The 15,611-nt window shown below is 36.7% G+C and overlaps 1 protein-coding gene across 1 annotated transcript in view; it reads left to right on the top strand.

Annotated features, from left to right (window-relative positions):
• The window catches only part of LOC142318091 (adipokinetic hormone/corazonin-related peptide receptor variant I-like), a 714,190-nt gene extending 701,881 nt beyond the window's left edge, over positions 1 to 12,309 (top strand). Inside the window, exons 7-8 of the mRNA XM_075354618.1 lie at positions 1,643 to 1,713; positions 12,112 to 12,309. Coding sequence (XP_075210733.1) covers positions 1,643 to 1,713; positions 12,112 to 12,234 — 194 coding nt within the window. The 3' untranslated portion in view covers positions 12,235 to 12,309. The remainder of the gene's footprint in view (positions 1 to 1,642; positions 1,714 to 12,111) is intronic.
• Positions 12,310 to 15,611: the final 3,302 nt, after the last annotated feature.

The raw sequence follows: 15,611 nt of genomic DNA, 5'->3' as shown, positions 1-15,611 counted from the left end.
TCCATAAAAAATGGATAACAAACTAATTCGGACGTACTATATATATATATATATTTTCCATTTTAACATTCTAAAACTTTTAATTAGCACTGTGAAGTCGCTAATAGAATAAGCATAATATTTAAAATACTGACATGCTACATAATATTTAGAAATTATCAGCAAGAAGGCGCAAGCTTGCATCTGTAAACAATTAACACTACTTTCATTCTATACAAACATCAAATATTAAAATAAATGATTGCTCCACTGATTACACTACAGTAAGATTTTTTTAATTTCACAAACATCTCTCATCCATTCCTTTACAATTGAAAGCGTCTTTGAATCGATATGCAATTTAATAAGATTAATCTGTTGAAAGAAAAAATAACTATAACAAAAAAAAATCCATCACAACCAACTTCTTTCAGGTCACATTTACAGAGATTAATTATACTTACGTTGATTTTTTACAGAAAAACCCTTATAAACGGTGCTACGTTTTGGTCGATATTTTATTCTGGAAAATAATATATATTCCTACTTTTTCCAACTTTTTTTATCCCATTCTACAACATTCATTCATCATTTTAATTTCCTTAAATAGTGTTAGTACTATATCAATATTGTTTATTTCAATTTAAATTCAAAAATATTAAATTAATTATATTTAAATATTGTTTAACTCACCTAAATGAAAATATGGCAGATAAAAAATTACGTAGGTAGACTACTGATTGTAAATCAAGATAACAAATCGGAAATTACGTTAGTAGAATACGTAGGAAAATGTCTGTATGAATTCCGGTGAAAATTTGGCGTCTATTTATACAAGTCAGTTTGCCCTCGCCGTCTAGATAACTTTCAAACTAGTAAACAAGGTCACATCCGCTTGATACGTGCGCAAAAAAATCCCGCCAAAAAAATTCCGTCAAAGGTTTCCCGTCAAGAAAACCGCCTAAAAAGTTCCGCAAAAAACATGAGGGAAGGAGGATGGCATCAGAGGTCAGTGTCGTGACCCATGACGTCATAAGTCAAAGGTCAAGGTTGCACCAGAGTGCCAAAAATTACACTACTTATAATGTAACCTATATTCTCATATAGCCATTCGTACCTGTATATAATGTCTCCTCTACACTGATTATTATGACAAAGATTCTGTATACGTATGTAATTCAAGAAAACAAACTACAAATTATGTTAGTAATACAATATATGTGGTAAGTTTTTCGAATGTAAATACCATAATTATGAATTACTTTCCTCAAATAAATAATACGTTTGCGTAGGAGAATCAATTTCAGTTAATGTTATATAAAGTTAAGAACTCAGTCTAAATGTTGACTAAATATATATCAACAATTTCCTTGCTAAAGTAAGACAGATTCATTTGTGATTTAAAGTTGTTCTACATGTATGAGTACTTTTAAGATATCTACGTTTGTGAAGACCTAGTTTAGTGGTAAAACCTACTCACTATATGATTTTATCATATGGCCTAATGGCTAGTTGCGATCACTTGCCCAAATTTTATTACCCGTTATATGAAATTAAATGTAGTTTGTTTTGTCATAAAATATAGATGTTTTGCATGGTAGTAATAGCTGCAGCAAGAGATTATTTATACTTTATTATTACTTTGATTATTCCTGTTTTACAGCTGGTTCTGCACTGATGACCAGAAGCACAGGAGTCCAAAGAAAAAAAACAAATTCCGAAGACGGTATAGCAGTAAGTTTTATTCGATTAATAAGTAATTTCGAAATACTGAAAAGGTTTTTAAACAAGTAAATTAGGTAATCTTTCTTTTAATTAGTGAATGAGCCTGCATTTTATAGTCTTTTATATGATTGTGGGCTTGCTGGTAAGTTTAAAGAAGAATTTTAATTTTACAGGATGAACCGTAACTTGTTTAATTCATAGTAATACATGTATAAATCACATCAGAAATTTAAAATAGGATTAATAGAATGATACTGAATAAATGAGTATCAAATTACTTTTTCATTAAGATCTCTTTAAATACACGACTGCCCAAAAAATAATGTAATGTATTTAGGGTGTATGTATGTATGTATGTATGTATGTATGGATGTATGGTCCAGCATAACAGTTCAACAGATGAACCAATTTAGATTATGATCTCGCGTTGGAATTCTTACGTTACTGGAAGTATCGTAGACTCTATATATACTAGTATACTAGCTCCCCGTCGCAACTTCCCCCCGCGCTATATGGTTTCTTGCGTTTCCCGTAGCGATCAATCTTTTTATTTCATGTATATCAGTTAAGTAACCGGAAACAGGTGTAACCAGTCACACATACAGTAATCGGTGGCAGTGGCTGCGAACAGCCCACTGGGTTATAAGGGTGGGGCCCGGTAGGGTCGAGCTCTTTGACAATGCCCGTGGAACTCCGCGCAGGGTAAGCCGGCCCGTATCTTCTATGAGATCAGTGGAAGATAATGATTGTGAGCGGGACTAGAATGATATCGCGGCAAGGAACGAGCGTTGGCCAGCTCAAAAGAAGCTAGAGGTGGTCCAACGAAGGCCGAGGAGTTGGTCATCTTGACCTCAGTAGAACGGAATAAGCCACTGTGGATGGCTATGAACGCTAACTAACGACCTCGAAGAGGTCGTTAGTTAGCGTTCATGTAAATGTAAACTTCATACAGTTCATTTAAATGTAAACTTCGAGGATCTAACGATCCTCGAAGAGGCTGGAGGTAGTTCGAGGAAGGCTGAGTGGATGGACATCGTTGCCCGGTGAGTGCTACATGATACAGCGTTGAGGGGTTTTGAGGTCTACATGTAAAAGCTCAAGCTTAGAAACTGCAGGGGTGGAGAGTTACCAGAATAGCCCAAGGTGGGTGAGAATTTAAAAATAGATGACAATATGGTGGTTGAACCACAGCGCCGTACACCTTCGCATCGCTTAAAAAATCGGAGTTAAAAAAAACCCGAAAATGGGTTTTAAATATTTATCAAAAGAGTCTTTTCAAACTCAGATCTACTGAATATCTTGTTTACCGTAATCGGCATTGGAAAATTTACAGTCATTGTTCAAACATTTTTTTACCTTTCTTCATACCCTTTAAAGGTCGAATTTCAAAAACCTATAAATTGGTTTACTGACATGAAGATTACACTCATCAAAAATCAAATTGATTTCTTCATTTGTTACCGACAAATTAAAAAAATAAAAGGGTTTCCAAACAATTTCAAAAATAAATTTTAATCCTTTAAACTCGGAATGAAACTGAAAGATCTAGAAATTGATTTTTAGATACTCATAATCAATCAGTTCAAACCAAGCTCACACAGTAACAGACACTCACACTTCACAATTCATTAAAATTTATGCTTTAACCGGAAAAATTCCGTTACTGCATTATATATATATATATATATTTTTAGACTTTTTTCGAGATGAAGTATATCCAATAACCATGTTAGTTATGCCAAGAAACATGGGGAAAAATTTAGTAGTGATAGAATGGGTAGTTTTTTTTTGTTTATCCCGAACATAACAAAACCCTGTTCCTCTTTATACATTAGTAAAGATAAATGTGTACGAGTATGTTTAAATAAATTAAAAAAATTATACTACATACAAATACCATATACAAAATTGTCATCCGCATGCTCTTTAATTATCCTATATTAAAGAACAATGTTTGGCAGCAGTGTTTTTTGGGCAGTCATGTTTTTATAATTTTTAATATTTATCTCTTTTTCTTTAATTATGTTTTTTAATTCGTAATTGACTTTTTAATATTTTACCAAGCACGGGCGTTCGTCAAATAAAAATGCAATTACAAAAGAAGTGTTTTAACAAAACTTTAGAGAAAACAGGAAACTTGGACACAAATTTCTACTTCAGTTTTGTTATGTTGGAGTTATGGAAAATAGGTTATCGGTCAGAATGATTGACTGAAAATTATTTCTTTTGTTGGAATAAAACTCGCCTAGGCACACTACACCCACTATATTCTTTTCAACATCATCTCACAATCAAAAATCGAATACAGTAATAATTAAGGTTATTATGAATTAAGGTAATTATCAGAATAAATCTTGATCAATTTTAACACTAAAATCGAAAGAAAATTAGGTTAAAAACAAATTTTCCTCGGCCCTCGTACAGAACTTTATATTAAGGCTGAGATATCCACAACTCCAAGATTTGATACCGTTATTAAAATCTAAAATTATAATGACAAATTGTAATATGTTTAATTTGGCAATATGATATAGACCGAGGGCAATATGTGGTCCCGGAGGCTAAAAAAAGCTATGAGCAGAAATCGCTTTAAATCAGTAAATATTGCTAATCTTATTGAGGGACACTAATCTTTACCATTTCTGATGTCATTTGTAAATCTCTTCCAATAAATTTAGTATTCTTTTTATGGCTAACAGCAATCTATTTTCTCATTTAAGAGATCCATTGTAATAGTTTGATCGGCTTTAAACATTTTTAAGGCTTAATCTGGAAAATATAATAGACATTAGCCATCTAAACAAGATTCTTTCAGGTGCTACCTCATCAGAGGTGAGCCAGTAAGTGCAGAGTAGATATTATATTACTTCATACTTAATTTTATGACTTTTTCACTAATATTTGACGCTATATATGTATGTATATTTTCATTACTCTTAAAATTATTTTTTTATCCACTCTTAGTTTCTCGAGTTATTTTTAGTAGCTCTTCATATAACAGTTCAATTTTTTTTTTCTTTTTCCTTTTTAGCCTTCGGTAATTACCTTTCAGATAATACTTCAGAGGATGAATGAGGATGATATGTATGAGTGTAAATGACGTGTAATCTTGTGCAGTCTCAGGTCCACAATTCCTGAGATGTGTGGTTAATTGAAACCCAACCACCAAAGACAACCGGTATCCACGATCTAGTATTTAAATCCGTGTAAAAATAACTGACTTTACTAGGATTTGAACGCTGGAACTCTCAACTCTCAAATCAGCTGATTTGGGAAGACGCATTCACTACTAGACCAAGCCGGTGGGTGGGTTATAACAGTTGAAGTTAATATGATAAAAGATCACCTTCTGGCCACTCATAATGTTTTTTTTTTATCAAAACCATAACTAATTTAAGAATTAAGATCTATGTCACAAACTACCTGATGGAAGGAGTTACAAATGTTAAAGTTAGTTCATAATTTTAAACAGAAGTATACTTTAATTTCAATCCCCCTAATCAATTCTTGGACTTCAAATGATGTTACTGTCGGAGCAAAACTCTTTGCTCAAAGGCGGCTTTGTTTTAAAATTTATCATTTCTTTTTTTTTTCACTGTCTACATGTTTTATAAGATTTAATTGGTTTATTTTTACTTCAATGTCAATATCTAATTCATTCGTTGATTTATTTTTTCGTCTTCTGACTTTATTCCATGGTCTTTTTTTCCGTAGGAAGTGAGAAAATTTGACTAAACCAAACGCCCAGCAGCCCGCACATACTGAGTGTGTGGGGTTCACCGCCTATGCGGTGGGACCCACTAAAATCCAACTCCCTCCCGCAGGGTGGTGTTGGAATTGACATAAAGGCATAACATCCACACCACCCGCTTCACAGGCACGCTTCTCATTCACACCAATATTTACATAACACATTCAGACACTATTTACAATGAACAATATATACAGATCAGAATTTACATTACAGCTATTCCGGCCTCAGACAACAGGAACGCGTCCCGGGTGAATCATTGGTGACGACAATGCCGAGTCACCCCCGCCACTCGCTCTCGAAAGCTGGCGCCATCACCACCGTCAACCGACCTTCCGTGTTCTCCTCACGGTCCTCCTACATTAGTTTCTGCTATAGCACCCTTTTAAACCACCGAAAACACACAGTCCATCTCTCACTTGAAGAGCGCATCAACCTCATGACTTCCCCCGGCGAGTTGAAATCGCTAAGTGACATCTCCTGCCTTCATCTGGGGCACACAAAGAAGATTACTTCACCGTATCCACGTCATCAGAATACTGGCATAGTTCTGTGCGCCTTTTTCCGATCCTACAGAGGTAGACCCCGAACGACCCATGGCCCGACAACCACTGCCCTTCCAGAAGTCCACCTCCCCATGCAGTCTTTGACCCAGGCAGCCACCTCCGAGATCAAGGTGTAGGTCCAGTGCCCCTCCTTCACACTCCGCCAGTCAGCAAGCATGAGGCCCCCCCACCTCCTCTCTACTATTTTTAGCTCTACCTCTTCCCTCTTTGGCCAGCAGGTCCAATGGCGGCATACCGGTCACCACCAGCGAGGTACCCAATGATACCATCCGATAGAGCTGCGCCACCCTTATCGCCAGTCTCCTATATGTGCCATTCGGTTTTCGGGCATTTCTTCCCACTTACTCGGGCTTCCCAACATACCGGTGTCGCACACAATATCATCGATACAACGTTAGACGCCAGCATTCTGCACTTGAATGCCTAGGACATCCAAGCGCAGAATGCATTGGCTATAAGCCTCAGCAATACCGAGGACATCCTTTCCGCCTTCATGGCTACCTGCTGCACGTGAAGTGAGAAACCCCTTGACCTATGGAGCCACACTACCAAGTATTTTGTCGCTTCCTTTGGGACCATCATTTCTCGATCCACTTGGACAGCAAAAAGAGGGTATAAGCCGCCTCTCCGTCATTACTACAACTTCAGTTTTCTTAGCTGATAGTTGTAGGCCTTGCGTTTGAAGCCATGACTTGATCTTCTCAATGGTCCTCGTAGCGATCCCCACCACCTTCCACCTTCCCCAGCTTCTTTGCCGCTGTCACCACTACTGCCAAATCATCGGCGTATGCCACTAATTGTATTTCCGGCGACCATTCCTACCGAAGGAGATCGTCGTACATCACATCCCACAAGATGGACCCTAAGATTGACCCCTGCGGCATTCCACATTGCATGGACACGACGACCTCCATCCCCTCCTCAAACGTGATACCCAAGTTCCTTTCACAACTGCATCATCCTCAACAAGTAAGGAGAAATGCCTCGCTCCTCCAACTACCGAAATATGACTTTCAACCTTACCGCATTGAACGCACGTAGCGACATCCAGGAAAACCAATAGGGGAATCTTCCTCACGTTCCTAGAAACCTTGGCCGCCGCCTCCACTACCTCTGTCATTTTTTTAACAGCATCCATTGGGCTTCTTCCTTTCGGGAAACCATATTACTTGTCCGAGAACCCTTCAGTTCTCTCTCAATCCTCCTGCAGCCTGTTTGCCAAAATAAGTTCGAAAAGCTTCCCCCGACTATCAATTAGGCAAACCGGTCTGTAACTTATTAGGCCGCTATCTCCTTTAAGGAGGAAAACGACTCTCGCCATCTTCCGTGGTGTTGGGAATCTCTCCTTAAACAGGAATTCATTAAATACTTTCAAAAAAGTGGTCGGGAAGACCTCCACCAATGCCCTCATCGCCTCCGCAGGCACTCCATCCACCCCTGGGCTCTTTGTAGGTTGGAGTCGAGAGATTGCGTACCACAGCTTCTCCGAAGTGACATACGGTATCTCTGTGGCCCCCAACTTCCTTCATCTCGGCATCTCATCTCTCGGAAACAGGATGAGCATTATTTCCCGGAGTTGCATCTCAGGAAGCCTGGGGAGTGACCTTTCCAGCCTCTTTGTTACCAATTTGTATGCTATCCCCCAGGGGTTCTCCTCCAGTTGGGTACAGATCTCCCTCCATTTCTTTCACTTAGCTGTGTTAATGGCTCTTCGAAGGCTCCTTGCAGAATCTTTCCATTCTGCCATGGCTCTTTCTGTCACCTGTGATCTCTCGTCTTTCTAATCTCGTGAGGATGCGCCTTTTTCGAACGCAAATTCTCCGCAGAATATACCTGCACCAATAAGGTGCAGAATTCTCCGCACCTATATACCTGCATTGAACGCAACCGCACCTCTCTTCTCTTCAGAGCCGAACGGCCAGCATCCTGGATGACTTCGTCGATATCAACCTCCTCCTTATTCTCTTGTCGTACCTGCTCCAATGACTCTATAAACGCCGTCTGTAACCGCTGAAATTCCGAGAGCCCAAACATCTATGGGTCAGTTCGTCTTTCTTGACGCATCTCTCTATGCCCAACGACCACCTCAATATATCGGTGGTCGCTGAGAGTCTCCTCCTTTAGAACCGGCCATCGCCCAGCGCCCGCCGTCACGTCCGTAACGAACTCCAGGTAGAGGACGGATTCCGTTGACCCTCTTGAAAAGGTAGGTACCTCCGACTCATTGTGGCACACCATACTCAACGACACCATCAACTCAGACAGTAGCCGCTCACACTCATTTAGAATCCCATCCCCTAACTCCGAGCTCTTAGCATTAAAGTCTCCAAGCACAATTACTGTGTCTGTGTGTACCCTCAAAGCCGCCGCTAAGTCATTCAGAAACTTATGGTAGCGATCCATGCCACTGTTGGGGAAGACATAGCAACTAATAAGCACCACTTCCCCAATGCAAACCCACACAAAGCCATCAGCCCGGCCCTGTCGGGTAATAACCAGACCCAGCCTCACCACCATTATCATTGCAGTATCTCCAGTATCCCTGGTCCAGCCAGCCTCCGAAACCACATCCCAATTTGACTCAGCAACCACCATAACGTCTCCCGCAACCTCCCTGGTAATAGCCCACAGGAGGTCATGGGAGCGTCTACTCCTACCTACAGTAACCTGTGTTATCTTTAATTTGTAGCATGTTGTCCACTACGTTCGTAATGGCCCTCTACAACACATCTTCTACAAACAACTCTTTCATGGCAACCAGTCTTGATGTGTTGTAAAAGCGTCTATATCTTTTATATTAATTCTCTGTATTCGCTCTCTTTTACGCAGGGCAACCCTCACTCTGACAACCCCCTCCTGCAATTTTCTCATTAGTTTTCTGGCCCTTCAACCTAATTCTTGACTCTTATATGAATATCTTCTTGACATTTGAGTACCCAGAGAATTTCTTGTTCCCCCTTAACTACTCCTTCCTTAACCTCTTTAAGGAGATCCACAAAGCTCTTTTTTCCTTGTATATCGGTTGCCTTCACTATTAACATCTTAGCCTTCTCAGCTAGTTAGTACTCTGCTGACCGATCTCTCCCTCTTAGATTTGGCCTTCACCACCCTATCAACACAGATTCCGGTCGTTCTATAGTTTATTTCCCCGCGTACTCCAGAAGTTTTCTAGTAACGCGGAACAAGTTACCTTCCTCCACGCGAAAGACCACATCATGCTTTGCCTGCAGAAATATCTGTGCCACTCCTTTCCTCAAATGGAGGATATTCTTCTCCACGATCGACAAATCAATCACCAGGGTGACACCCTTTTCTCGAAGTCTTCCACGTCTTCCCCTTAGAGAATTGTGGCCCTCTCAATGCAAGCAAGCAGTTGGCCCATCTTCAACAGACTCTTCATTGCAAGGTCCTTAATTCTTGGAACCGCCTTAAAAATTGACTCCGAGAATCTACTTCTAATTTTAGCGAGGTCAAAAACGACCGCTAAATCTTTCTCCCTTTCAAGAAAAACTGAATCCTTGATCTCTACGGTCTTCTTAAACTATTCTCTGCTTCACTTGGATACCACCAAAGTCTTCATTTTTAACTCCTTCCTCCAACTGGCATAGTTCCTTCTCTGGCATGCCACCTCCTTCCCCACTGGTCTGCTCTCGAACGGGTTAGACTCTACGAACCCTCGCAAGGTCTTCACCATTCTTTCCATATCTCCGGCCAGCTCTTTTAGCTCGTGGCCGTACGGCTCTTCTCAGCGTACCTGGTTAAGGCTCCAAAGGAGCTCTTTTACATATCTATAAAGCTCTCCCTGCGGGGTACCCTCCAGCCTCTTCTCCATCAATAGATCAACTAGTACTTTTTTTGCAGAGCGACTTCTCTTTCTCCTCTCCTTCCTCTTCTCCTCTGTTGTTGCAGCCTTAGTCAACACATTTGTAGTCGAGCCCCTGGAGCTGCATGCGTGCTGAAGCGCCTGCTATTGCATACTCCGGCTTCTTTTAACCATTTTCCCGGTAACAGAGCTTCCAACTAACTCTCTGATCTTGAAAAACGGCTTCAGCACTAAAACTCCTGCAGTTTGACACCCCACTCGCCTATTTTTGGGGGTGTCAGTAGGGTCTGGGGCCGTTAAAATGTATAAACCCTGAAATACAGTAATATATTTGGGGGGGGTAAAAGGTTGGGAGGGTTAAGATCGGTCAAGATCCAAACGTAAACGGATAGGAAATGTAAGGAAAAGGAGTTAAAGGAAAAGGAAGGTTTCCTCTTATAACTCACAGTCAACACTTAGAACAATTTTTGCTAAATTCTAGCGGTGAGCGAACTCGATTATTTTCTAAGTCAAATTTGTGGAAAACTGAACAGCTGGCTAACCTAAACGAGCAACTGACTGCCGATTCCCGCCAATAAATCACCCGCCTAAACTGGCGGACCGTACTAATCTCAACAAAAACGAAAAAACGTTATTTCTAAAAAAAATAACCCAATAGAAAATGTTCCGCACTCGTACAAATTTTCTCGAACACTTCACCTACCAAAAAACCACCAACACTAGACTCAACAACGCATTATACACGAAAATTCACCATTCACTCGGGAGTACTCGTGCAAGCAGTTTTCTCAGCCTTGAATACTCAGCACTTCATTATTCCATGATCTATGTCAAAAAAAAAGTTTTACCATTCTGTATTTTAATAACTGCAGACTAAAATATTTCTTTGTTTCTTTAATGTAATCATTATTGTTATTAATCACGCTACTCCCATGTACATTAATAATGTACACTGTAAATAATTTACATGTAGTTTTCACTGCAATGTTCGCTTACTAACGGATTTAATTTTTGGGGATCTCAAATTATACTTTACACAAATGTCTTACACATTTAAAATTTTTACTTGATTCAACTTTTGGATCTAAGTTCAGATTTCCGTCATTATTCAAAATAAAAACATTTATTTATATTCATATTATGGAGGTAATTGAACTAACAACTCTTTCATATAAGGTAACAAAACTTATTCACAATTTTTTTTCCTAAAAGCGATAAGCGAACCGATGAATCTTACTTCTCCAAATTAATGAGGCATTGAACATTGTAAGCTGTTAATACACTCTATTTAAATTAGGAAGAAAGTATAAAAATCTTATAATCATATGTTTTACCCAAAATTCCATTAAGGAATTAAAAAAAGTATATAAATTAATTGTTTGGAAGATGATATGTATTCGAAGCATATTATAATTTTAATTCCTTCTCAGCAGAGAAGGTTATTCTTTTGAAAGTAATTTCAGAGATGTTAATTCATTTAAAAAACAGTCCAGTTAAAATTAGCACTAAATTATAGAATACATATATGTTTATCCGTTTCTGAAACTTACATACAAACAAACATTATCAATGATTTTCTTACCAAAACATGAAAAATAGTTCTAAATCTAATTCCAGAAACTATACATTTTCTCTTGTGCAGTTCATTTAAATTCTGCAATACCCCGAGAACAGATGGTGATGATGAACGAACATTTAGTGTGTTCATTCAGATTAATGATCTTTAAGAGGATATAAAATCGTATTAAATTCCTTTTAATTATTTACAAATGTTTGTGTTTGAATGTTCTTATTGTGATATTTAAGAACGAATGAAATGTTGAATTAAAATTTGTGAAACACTAAAAAAATATATATATTTAGTATTTAATAAAAATTATATTTTTTTTGCACGAGTAAAAAAAGGTGATATTAAAAATTAAACTAATTGACTACCAAAAAAATTTATTTTGGAAAAATAAAGAGGCAAATCAGGTTCTGAAAAGAGGTTTAATGTTAGCTTATTTATGTTTCTTTTTCTTTTTACCGGGTCGAAACATGCAGACTTGTAAATAGCACACAATTAACAGGACAATAATATTAAGACAGCTACAGAATAATGAGAATGTTTGTGACTTAGTTACTGAAGTCTGCAATCGTGTAATTAAATATTAAATATATTACTTTATTTTCCTTAAGTTTAAATTTTAATTTAACTAAAAAGAAATTTTTTTAATTTAACATTAATTTAAATTGTTATTAATTCGGAATTTTTATCTTCGTTCCAGAGGAACACTCTTTCTATGCAAGATCTTCGACTGTGCAGATTGGAAAACTCCCAGTTGGCTACGGCTGGAGAATTTCATAGTGATCCTGGAAACCAGAGACCTATCGTAATTTTAGTCTTCTAGGACTCTAGGAAAGAGAAGAAAAATTTTAATTACCGAAGATTCTCTAATAAAAAGATAAAAATAAAAAAAATTCTTTGTTTAATTATCTAAGCCTATATATGTGTATAACAATAAATTTTTGAAGAATTTTCTTTTAGTTGTAATTAAGTTTGTTGTTTTCTTTAACCAGTTCCAGCAACTACCGGAACTAAGTATGTATAGATTAATAAACTATAATCACCGCCACCGGCTTGCCAGGCCCGACGTAGCTGATTTAATGATGACGACTTTAACCACTAGACTAGCCCGGCTGGTTAGTTGTAATTAAGTAATATATTAATTGGTGTGTGTGATATAAAATATGTGTACACTGTCGCCGAATGGCTTCGACAAGTGGCACTTTAAAACGTTTTGGCAGCCCTGAGAATAGGTGTTGGGTTTAGAAACGAAGTTTACTCGGCCCGACGGCTGGTAGTCGGGGAGTTGCAGCTCGTCCATTGGAATTGGACCGAGCTTTCGCTCAGCGGTGGTTGGGTTCCCACTTCAGCATCCTCTATAGTGTTGCCCCCAGAGCATCGCAGTGTCCAGTAGGCGTCGGTCGTCTACCGCCGGCGCAATCGAGGCGGTTCTTCCTGAGCAGTACTCGACCTTGTTAGTCCGCTCCTGGTACTGGTCCGCAAGAGAGTCTTTATCACTTTGTAGGCGCCTGAGAATGGTGAGGCTGCAGTACTCTGTAGCGGGAGAGTTGCGCGGTCGGCTGGCTTGATGGGGAGGAACGTGCAGACGCGTAGTGGACTGCAAGATCCGCTGACATATAGCGGCTAGCGTCACGCTCGCCGATAGTAAGTATAGTAAGTAGAGCATATGGCAACAACAAAAAACACACACATCTATATATAACAAATATTTTATTTTATAATTCTAGCTAACATGACCATTTTATAATATTATTATACAAAAATAAACAAAAAAATTATAAAATGATGTTTCGCTCCAAATTTGAAGATATCTCAAGTACAGTTGAAAAACATAACCTACTTAATCATACGTTAAACAATAATGGACTTTTCTTATTATTTAGCCAAACTGGAAATCGGATAAGTAATAATAAAATATATACATGTACCTAAATAGTAATTCTTTTACACAATAAAATCTAATCCTATACATCAATCGTTTATCATTCCATTTAAATCAGATAAAATGTATTAAATTATATTAGCTTATACACTCTTAAACCATTAATATCTGTTCTGTTGTTAATAGCATTTTTACATTTGAAAACATAAATCATTCAAGTATCAATCTCCTGGTATTGTTTACATGATAATTTAAAATTTTTACTTATTCATTATTAGAATTGTGTTTATTTTCTGTTTCTTGTTTGGATAAGGCAGTAACTTCATGTTTTCAGTACTTACAGTAAAGATTACTTTTATTATTTTGAAAAAGTAACCGATAAAGATTCGACTATACATTTGAAAACCTTATTGTTACGGCTAACTTTAATGAAAAATTGTACAATTTTGTTAATATTTTCGCTAAGGCACCTTAGTAAAAAAACACACTATTTAAACAGGAAAAGAAACACTCATGGAAAACCAAAGAAATTAACAAACCCAGTTCCATAATTGAAAGGTAAAATTTAATTTGTTTGTTTAATTTCAGAACTGTTTGAAAATTTACAAATGAATTTATACATATGTTAGTTAGTCATAATGCAAAAAAAATTATTCCATGTTCATTTACTATATCATTAAAGCAATAAGTGAATGAAAACTATGTGAATGGTAATTAAAAGTGAAAGCGGGTTTATAAGTAAAACTGAATAGAGTAATCTGTTCAACAAAACAAAAAGGGCTTTTCATTTGTTATATTACCCCTAGTTTTTTAGCCAAGAAATTTAATAAATTCTGATTAAGTATTTCAGACAAGTAATAATATTGATTCAATGAATGAATTTTTATCAGTTTATACTCAAAACATTAAAACTTGTATTTTGAATATAAAGAGTATATTTTGTGGATATTGATGAAATTCCTGCATCTACTTTTTTAATAGGTGGCAAGTGCTATCATCACTCCTGTATGAGTATATATAATTAACAAGTCTTTCAACATTGAAGTATTCCCCTATTGACTATAGATTTCCAATATTATTCCCCTCTTTAAGAGAGATTGTAATTATCTGGCAATGTTTTTAGTAATCGTATTTACTGAAGTATATGAAAAAATAATGGGGAAAAGGTTTTATAAATTTTCTTTAAGTAGCATATTATATTGACAGAGCTTCAGCATGGTTTTCTGAAAAAATTGTTTATCCATCCATCTATTTTCCAGTTTTAAGTAAATATTTTTTAATACAATAGATAACAAATAGTCTATCAGCCAAGAGTTGTAGCAGATGGATAGCTTTGCTGTTCTGGCTTCTGAAGGTTTCATCCTTGTCAAATTACTGCTTATGAATAAATTAAATGGAACATTAAGGTGTGTAAATATGTACATAATGAACTGTGTAAAAAATTATTCTATTCTTTCATTAAAATTCTGAAATAAGGGGAACCTCAGTGACCATATCTCCCCATATCATTAATCAATTGCAATCAAGATTAAATGGCATTAATGATCCATATTCAGAAGCCATCTTACAAAATTTCATAAAAAATTGGTTAATCCAGTCTGAAGAAATCAAGCAAAATGAAGATGATGAAAAGAGCAAAAAAAATCAAGTTTTTTATTTTCTACCTCTGACTAAAAATGCCTAAACACATTTAAGCTTTTTAACTTAAAAATAAAATTCAAATTAAATTAAAAAAATAAAGTATAATTCTCGTCAAACCATTCATCACCAAAATGAGATACTATTGTAATAAAATCATCAAATTAGTTAAAAAATGTGACCTTGAATCCAAAAACAAAAACAAAAGTAAGTGTTTATAATACACTCATATTATTTATTTTAATTTTAGTTCACTGAGAAGTAATTTGGTCTTGAGAGTGGCAGATACATGATTTTATAGGGAAAAATAGGCTCAATCCTTCCTATAACCAATTTTATTTATATAATATTTTATTAATTGATAGCTATTAATTTATTTTGCTGATTAGAGGTATTGTTTCTCAAACAGAAGGGAATATATCAATTTGTTACTTATAACTCTTTGTCCAGTTTTTCCGACAGCTTTGTTGTATGCAAAGTGAGAGTATTGCCATTAACTATACAGCCAATCCCTGTGTTAAGCAGACTGAAGGTCTGACTTGCAAAATTGTTTATCAACTGTATTTCAGTGGGAATAAGATACTAATGAACAAAAGAATATTCAACTTGGCAAAGAAAACAAGCGAAAAGTAAGGAAACACATTCCTTACTTTTCTCAGTAAGTCTGACACTAGGATGGT

The sequence above is a fragment of the Lycorma delicatula genome, chromosome 1, assembly GCF_047948215.1.
Source record: "Lycorma delicatula isolate Av1 chromosome 1, ASM4794821v1, whole genome shotgun sequence".
In the NCBI taxonomy this organism is placed as follows: Eukaryota; Metazoa; Arthropoda; class Insecta; order Hemiptera; family Fulgoridae; genus Lycorma; species Lycorma delicatula.
This window is presented reverse-complemented; position numbering and strand designations above follow the sequence as displayed.